This window comes from Cryptomeria japonica, chromosome 2 (assembly GCF_030272615.1).
Source record: "Cryptomeria japonica chromosome 2, Sugi_1.0, whole genome shotgun sequence".
Lineage (NCBI taxonomy): Eukaryota > Viridiplantae > Streptophyta > Pinopsida > Cupressales > Cupressaceae > Cryptomeria > Cryptomeria japonica.
In genome coordinates, this window is record NC_081406.1 from 189356370 (window position 1) to 189365108 (window position 8739).

General features: G+C 35.3%; 1 protein-coding gene across 1 annotated transcript; it reads left to right on the plus strand.

Moving 5' to 3' along the window:
- Positions 1-5037: 5037 nt before the first annotated feature.
- Positions 5038-8151, plus strand: LOC131044384 (protein TIFY 10B). The gene is made up of 6 exons (XM_057977707.2): positions 5038-5276; positions 5735-5930; positions 6093-6198; positions 6305-6422; positions 7465-7522; positions 7616-8151. Exons 1-6 carry the CDS (start codon positions 5177-5179, stop codon positions 7716-7718), a joined length of 681 nt encoding a protein of 226 aa, XP_057833690.2. The 5' UTR covers positions 5038-5176; the 3' UTR covers positions 7719-8151.
- Positions 8152-8739: the final 588 nt, after the last annotated feature.

Genomic DNA, 8739 nt, shown 5'->3' on the forward strand with positions numbered 1-8739 from the left:
GTAGAATTATTTTCTAATTTTGATAGACATGGTTTTTAGAAATCTCAGGTTTTGGTGGTTGTACCTGTCCAATCCTCATTTCTGCAACTTCCGAGACTCCGTTTGGGCTCATACAAACTCCTTTTCAGGTGTTATTTTTTTTGAAAGTGCATAATTTTTTGTCTACTCTAATAATATGCTATCTATTTGCAGCAATTTTGGATAGAAATTATACTTTCAACATATGGTCTTTTTTGGCCAATTTGGCACATGTATTGTATAGATCTATCTTGCTGGTCTTTTGCTTTGTAGTTCTCAACCTATTAGGGCAGTTGTAAAACAAAATCAGAAGTCCACCTTTTCATTGTTTGCAAGTGGCCTATTGTACACACACTACATATAAAGTGCCAAAATCATCATTTTTGGGAGGTACTTTGATTGATTGAATTTGGGGGGGTGTCTCTTGTGCTTTTGTGCTCTTGTGTTCCTTCATTTTTGCTACTATGGGTTCTTCTAAGTTTCCTCTCTTAACTCCTCATAATTATGCTACTTGGAAAATTGATGCATGGAGTAAACTTATGGAAAAAGGACTAAGTCATTATATTGATGGAACTATTGTTGCTCCCGTTGATCCTAAGGCTGATCTTGTTGGTCACTTGGATTGGCTCACTAAAAATATCATGACAATTGGTACCTTAAGAAAGTATGTATCAAAGGATCTCATTTTTCATATTGAGAAATGTACTCTAATCAAGGATGCTTGGAAAAAGTTTCAAGACTTGTATGGTCAAGTTGATGAGATTAGGGGATATCAAATTGATAGTGATCTCACCATGTTGGATCCCAAGAACTTTGATACTATACAAGATTATGTCACTAAGGCAAAAGAGTTGAGGGCACAACTCAAGGATTGTGGCATTGATAAGAAGGATACTCAATTGATCTTCAACTTGATGGGCAAGCTTCTACAAGAATATGCAACATTTGTTTCTAGTTTCCAAACCCATAGGATGACAATGGGTTCAGACTACACAATGCCTACATTTGATGCTTTCGTTGAAATGTTGATGATGGAACAAACTAAGTTGATAAGCATGGGCATTCTTAAGGCTTCTAAGTCTCAAGCATTAGTGGCAAATCAAGGGAACAAAGGAAATCAAGGAAAAGACAACTCAAACAAGAAGAAATGGCAATCGAAGCCTAAGGACAAAGCATCACCTTCTCCACAACAAGGAGATTCATCCTCTTCCAAGAGGGATAATTCACCAAAGAGGGAGAGACCTACTTGTGCCTATTGTAAAAATTTTGGTCATGAGGAGTGTCGTTGCCATTCTAAGAAGATTGATGAGCTCTCACACATCCTCAAAAAGCACAACATTGATTTGCCTAATGCCTACAAGAAGGATGATTCATCAACTTCCACTTCCTCATATTCGAAAGGAAAAGGGCAAGCATTCATGGCTTCTACAAGTGGGAAGACTCACTCTTTTGAGACAAGAAAAGGAAAAGCTCTTTGTGCTACTACAAGTCATGATTTAGGGAGATAGCTTCTAGATTTAGGGGCTTCTCATCACATGACATCTTCACAGTCTATGTTCTCTTCATTTGAGCCTTGCACCATGCCGCAGATTTTGATGGGCAATCATACATACATGGATATGATTGGGAAATGATCTATTGCCATTGGGGATAACTCCTTCAATGATGTGTTGTGTGTACCCCATTTGACAAACAATATCCTTTCCATCTATCAAATCACACAAGGGGCAACAAAGAGAATTATGGAGTTCATACCTGAGTCAGTTTTCATTAGAGACTTGGAGACTAGAGCTATAATTGCGACTAGGGTGGTTGATCATGCATCTCGGTTATACTCCTTTTCAGTTTTTGTTGATGATAATTATTTCACATATGATAATTCTACACATGATGATCACACTTCTTGTGATGATTCAGATTTTGAGGAGAACTTTGGGTACTTGAACTTGGGGATTCTCACATGTGACCCCGTTCTTGAGCCTTGTGTTTCATCTCCTCCTATTGATATCACATCCCCTATTGCCCTTGATGATGTGGATAGTGCGACAGTTTTGCCTTCATGTGATTCAGTGCAGCAGAATATTCATTGTCTTCCAGCTTCATATTCATTGGATGAGTACTTGACAGACATTGCAGGTTTGTTTGTGGAATCCTACATTGCAGATTTGGGAGAAATCATTGATGATATTCATCTTCTCTTTGATGAAAATGATCCTTCTTCGATTGTTGCGAGGGAACACTCTGACCCTCTTATTCATTCTCTACATGATCATTCTTTCGAGGTTGATATGATTGTGGATACTTATATACAATAGTTGGATGAGGTCTCTTTATCATTTGAGGAGACATGTGAGTCTTTGGACATTGTTCTACATCCATCTCCACTAGATGTTGGAGTGCCTTTTTCAGCAGTGTGAAGCAGTTTACCACCTTTGGAGGGGGTATCTTTCAACATCGACATGGAGACACTTGAGTAGTTTTCAGAGATTCCATTCATCATGAGTTTTTTTTCATACATCTTCCCTTCATGATTGGGGAGACTTCATGGATCCACCTTTGGTTTTGTTTCTTCCTAAGGAGAGGAATATTGTTCGACGTTCATGGAGTAGTTTCTTCATACATCATTGAGCTTCTATCATTGGTGCAAATTCTACATTGAGGGGGGGCTTCCTAGCTTCTCTTCTTCTCTCATATGGGGGGGGGGACTTTTTCCTCACATGGGGTTTTGTTCCTCACATACTTCTATGAGAGTTCTCTTGTATAGTTTTCATCTCTCTTTTGGGGGAGGGTTTTTTCCCATTGGGTTTTTCTCTCTTTTCCCGATTTGTGAGAGATTTCATTGCATTGGTTTGCATGCATTTGCATTTGTACATGGGTACCTAACATGGCCTCGTAGTCGGGACCCATCTTGAATTGCTCAGTTGCATTGTAGACTTAAGTGCATTCCCCTAAGTTGCACTTAAGGGGGTTGTTGGTGTAAATAATTACTCATCATGAATATTACTACAACTTACTTAAGTTTACTTAGGATAATGCATTTCATAGTAGTTTGGGTATGAGACACTTGGGTGTTTGTGCCACATTGGGATAGTGTGTGTAAGAGAAATTTCACCTTTTATGGTGTGATCTTGTTATTACTCTATCATATCCACTTATTGTGGAGTGATAATTCCACCTTTGGTGGGTGATCCACCTCATGTGGAATATTTTATTGTTTCTCCTACCTACCCACACCTATTTCCTACCTACCCTTGTTTCTTATTGAGCCACATGTCATGTTTGTGTGCTCACATATCCATATAGCCTTGCCTATATAAGCAGACTCATCTACATTGTATGTAACATCTTTTTTCTATCTATTGATGAGAATACAATTTATTCTTGTCCTATATTTTGTCTCTCTATTTTGTACATTTCATTGAGCTCTTGATCTTGGCAAAATCTCACAAAGGTTTATTAATTAAATCACTGTGTATTTAATTAATTATCTCAAGACTGATTTTAGGCATGTACAGGAAGTGTTGATAAAACATTGGAATATATGAAAAATCTATCGCCACTAGTGGCTCTTAACCTCTTAGCAGTCGATCCTAAAGTGCACCACCATTGGTCCATCGATGAATGCTATCATGTTCCTCTGTGAAGAGTGAATGGTCTTGTAGAGAACATTCAGGAAATATTGTTTGATGCAAATAGCACTAAAGTGGCTGTGAAAAGGCTGACGACGAATAGCAACAGGGAAGTAAATGCGTATTTACTATGCTTAAAGTTTGTAGAGATCCGCATGGCGATAAACATGTATCCAAATACCGTGCATCCAATTTTGGTTGATGATATGCTTTGTGTCAAATAAAGGCATTTTTGGAAACCATACGGTTGACTTGGGAAATGTGTGCAAATTTGATGCTAATTCATTTTTCTAGGTTGCCAACTCGACCCTCTATGATGCATGACATTTTTAGTTTTAACCGACATGTCCTCTGTTGACTTGGTTTCCTTGCACAACATAGCCCTAACCACCATCGAGCCCTCTCCCTTAGCTAAGTTGGGCAACAAGTCAACCTCCTTGTTTACCTCATGATAGATGGTTAGCAAGGGTGTTAAGGTTCACAACCATAATATCTAAAGCCTCTTCGAGCAAGGTTCACAGACATCAACTCATAGTGGTTTTCCTTTGTAGATCATTGATCATGATAGACGAATCCCCTGAATTTCCAAGAGTGATAATTGTAATGCCCGACTAAATTTTAAACCATGACTAAGTGATTGAAATTTTGCTTCATTGTTGATGTTGTTGACAAGAGGGAAGAGAAGATTTGAGAATGGTGCGTCCTTGCTAATCCCACAAAATGCATCTAACTCCTGATATGTTCAAATTGCTACGTTGAAACTCCATCAAAATTGAGCTTATACCACCATGGGAAGGGAATTATCTCCACCAACCCATTAATGAAAGAAATGTAATTGTTAACCTTATTTTTCATACAAATTTTTAAAAAGATTATTTATTTAAAATTATTTTAAAAATATTAAAATGCATTTTAATCTAATAAAAAATATATAAATATAAGTTTAGATTTTAAATTACATGTTTCAATGCAAAAAATGCAAAATGCATAAATTTGACCATACATCCATCAAATTTCGACAGTCTATCTATTTTGTGGTATTACGTCATTGATTGGTGGAAGCAATTTTGGTCGCTATGAGCTTAAAGGTTTAGGCGCCACATCCCTTTCACTGTTTAACTTTTCCTTTTTCTCTCATTAATTCGAGTTAACGTCTTTCTATTTTTAGCGTATTTTATTTTTCCCAGTCTTCCATTTGGATTTGAACATCTGGTTATATCCACCATCTTTGTCGGTGGACAAATTATTTGCCGTGAGAAAATGGGAAGCATCTCTTTGTATTTGGGGCCCACTTTATTTAATTTTCCACGTGCTTCCTTGGAGAAAGTGATTAAACTGAATAACAATTTTCTTTTGCATACGGGAAGCTTGTTTAGGTGATCACTTATTCCCGCACGTGTGGAAATATTAGGTACCACAGTAGTAGTTGAACTATTCTTCTGCGTACAATTTTTAAAGAAGAGGTGGAGAAAAGAATTAGACAATTGCCAAAGGTCGACTTGAACAAGCAGAGTTAGGCATTTCTGAATATGGACTTTCTTGCTGTTGGAAATAAAAGAAGCAATGAAAGCGAAGTATCAGAAGATAACGAGGAAGCCATTAATGGAGATTCAAATGAAAACTCTAAGGGTAAACTCTGTGCCTGTTCCCTCAGTACTTGTATTTCTTAAAATTTTCCATCTTTTCACTAAAAAATTTCATGAGAAAAGATTTTTAAAGCCTTTAAAGGAATGAGGAAAGAGTACTAGGTAGGCTAATGCTTTTATAGGATTTACTTTATTAGAAAATTTATCATTTGCTTTTTTCAAATTTCTACAGGTTGATAGGTCCTGTAAAATTATAGAATAATTGTGTGAGTTTGTTTGTATCAATATTTCGGATCACATTCAATGATCCATCATAAGAATGACAAATTTATCATCCTGATGATATCATAGATTGCCATCCGAAATGTTGATGCAAACAAACTCACACAATCTACTTCAGAAACTATAACAAGAACTATTATAAATGTTGGAAAACTAATATCTTTAATGTAAAGTTTGACATTTATTTGAATTATAACTAGAGCTTCTGAGAATGTATAGGTTTAGGCAAGGCTGGGTCCTCTTCCTGGATGAAGCTCATGGAAGGTTTTAATCCAGCAATTCTATTGAGTCTCTCTTCCTGCAGTGGTGAAGAGAGTGATAGCTCAAAGAATCTACTTTGCCAGCAATCTGGTTTTGGTTCAGCCATAGCTGTGCTTGCACAATCACATCTGGAAAGGGTGTGCCCTCTGAAAAGGTAATAAAAATAGGACTCCATGTTGTAGAGACGTACCCAAATTTTTCTATTTTGAATTTCTTAAAAAAATAAATCTGATTGAAGGATTTTTATTTTAGGGAAGGTTTTCTACAGTTAGGTTTTAAACAATAACTTGTAAAAAATAACATGTTATTTTACCAGGCCGGTTGGGCCTGCAGTTCCAGAGAAGCAATCTAGGGTTTCTGCTCAGTTAACAATTTTCTATGGCGGAACGGTAAACGTATATGATGATATTTCTGCAGATAAGGTAAGTTTATCCTACCGTTTGTACGTCTCTTATTTTTTTTTCAGTTACATGATTTGGCCTTTTGTGTGGTATAAACTAGTTTTCTGAAATAGCAGTTGGATTTCAGGCACAGGCCATTATGCTACTGGCCAGCAGTGGGAATCATGGTGGTTTTGGGTCACAATCTCCACCGGAAAAATCAGTTTCGTTAGCGGTTTACAACCAGCCCGCTCGCAAGATCTCAGGTATGAGGCAAAACCACTCTTGTTTATTCCAAAACTGCCTTGCTTTAGACTCTTTATTTTCTAAGAAAACGAGGTGGTTTTATTTTTTCTTATCACATTAAAAACAGACTTCTGCAAACGGCCAACACATCACTGGCCGACAAAATGAGAAAAAAAAAAAAAATGTAAAATTTAATATAGAAGTGCGTCCAACACGATGGACAAATTCACAGGTCCACACTGCAGACTAATGAAAGCTTTGCCAAGAGGGCCCCACCAAAATAATACGATTAATTTCTCTCTCTTTTTAATTTTTAGCATGTGCTGATTGTTTTCTGAATACAGAAGCAAATTTCTTGCGTCCCGTCTCATCACATTATTATTTTTCATCATTTTCAGTATTTAACGTCTGTGACTCTGTAAGGCCATGGTATACCTACTACAGACTGACAAATAAATATTTAGTACGGAGCATATTTTCCAAATCAGGCATGACAGAGTAAAAGATCGGTATTAGCAGAGTATTCATTATCTCGGTTATTTTTAATAAAAATGTATATAATTAATTAAAGATCTAATATTTTCAGAGGTTAAGTTTGAAATGTTTTTGAATTTGTGTGATTTTTTACATCAATATTTGAGACTATATTTCATGATCAAAATAGATAGTATGAAATAAGGAAATGATGGATGGAAAAAGTAATAACATGAGAAGAAAAAATGAAGGATTGTGAAATGCGATATGAAATTTTGATGTAAATATTTTTCATGCGGTCGAATTCAGAAATGTTTAAAGCAATGTTTGTAACTGTAAAATCTTAATATTTTCATAAGAATTTATAAACATATTTTCAGTTATTAACATGAATTTTCTACAATTCAAAAATAATAAAATTTCTTTTGATTTTAGCAGTAATGTCTTCCGATCAATGTTAAAATCAAATCCTTCAATGAAAATAAAAATAATAATGAATGTGATCAGAAATATAGATTAAAAAGTACACAGTTAAAATTTACACATATTTTGAATTGTGAATGACATCTCGTTTGAAATACGCGGCAGATCTTCCAATTGCCAGGAAGCAATCTCTGCAACGCTTTCTGGAGAAGCGCCAGGACAGGTACGCCAAACGCAAAAATATTTATTTATTATTTGATACTTCAATTCAGAAAACTCACCTTTAGTTAATATCTGCGAGGGTTTGTTTGTGTAGGCGGCAGGCCAAAACTCCCTATGCAATAGACGAGAACGCAAAGCCAAAGCCAAGTCCAAGTCCACCTCCCATATCTTCCTCGCCTACTCTGCAGGCCACCTAGGGTTTGTTAAATGCTGAAAAAACTCTATTAAAATGCTGTTCAGTTATGCATGCTTTCAGTATATCCTGAAAATGCAGGAAAGTAAATCTTTCTGACAGATATTTTCTATTCCAGAAATTCGCAGTTCTTACCTACCTACTTACGCTTAAATATTTTATTTAAAGCTTGGGACAGACTAAGCAATTCTTGCGTATTTTATATAAAATTGGTATTTAAATCTCTGCTTGCTTTAACTCGAGTTGCAACAGCGTTCACTGAAATTCGGACAAATAGCTGGTTGCGCAGTCAGGTCCAGAGATTTATAGTTGTAACTGCTACTTATTTTGCCCACTCCGAATTAAAATTGACGACTGTTTGCACGATTTTAGAATGTTTTGAAGGGAACGGGGAACTATAAAATATTTATAATTTATTTGGATGTATTTGTTGTTAACATTTTCGTCATAGGATTTTCATGGCTTGTTAGAATAAATATGACTCCTTTGCTTCTAAATTTAAGAATTGATTAGTCATTAGGGATATTAAAAATCGCCAACAGAAAATTAATTTTTATTATTTTTATAAACATATAATAAATAGTAAGGGTGAAACTAGGCAATTTTGTATTTAGTTTTGGGTTCATTTTGATGGAACGTCTTAACACATTTATATATTGACAAACATGTACATATCAATTTTGCTTTTAGTTTTGGGTTTATTATGATGGAATGTTTTAACAAATTTATATATTGATTAGTGACACATTTTTGTATTAAGTTAAACTTATTATCTGCCATTCAATTTATATTATAGTTATAAGGAAATAAACATAAAAGTAGTAACCATAATACAAAAAATTATGTGAAAAAAATCAAACTTGAGAGCAACTCAATGTATTATTCAAAAACAAATGATTACACAATACATTTGGAGAGTTTAAGGAGTATCACCAGCAAAAGATCTAGAGTAACTTTGACAACTTAATAGTACATACAAATCTCATTATGAAATCCAATGTTGCATCAAAATCCTTATAAAAAAA

What these genes read in the sequence shown, in the direction of transcription:
- LOC131044384 (XM_057977707.2), top strand. Translation starts at nt 5,177, where the DNA reads ATGGACTTTCTTGCTGTTGGAAATAAAAGAAGCAATGAAAGCGAAGTA. An exon ending in TTCAAATGAAAACTCTAAGG is followed by an intron (nt 5,277 to 5,734) that starts GTAAACTCTGTG and finishes GAGAATGTATAG; the next exon opens with GTTTAGGCAAGGCTGGGTCC. An exon ending in ATGATATTTCTGCAGATAAG is followed by an intron (nt 6,199 to 6,304) that starts GTAAGTTTATCC and finishes GTTGGATTTCAG; the next exon opens with GCACAGGCCATTATGCTACT.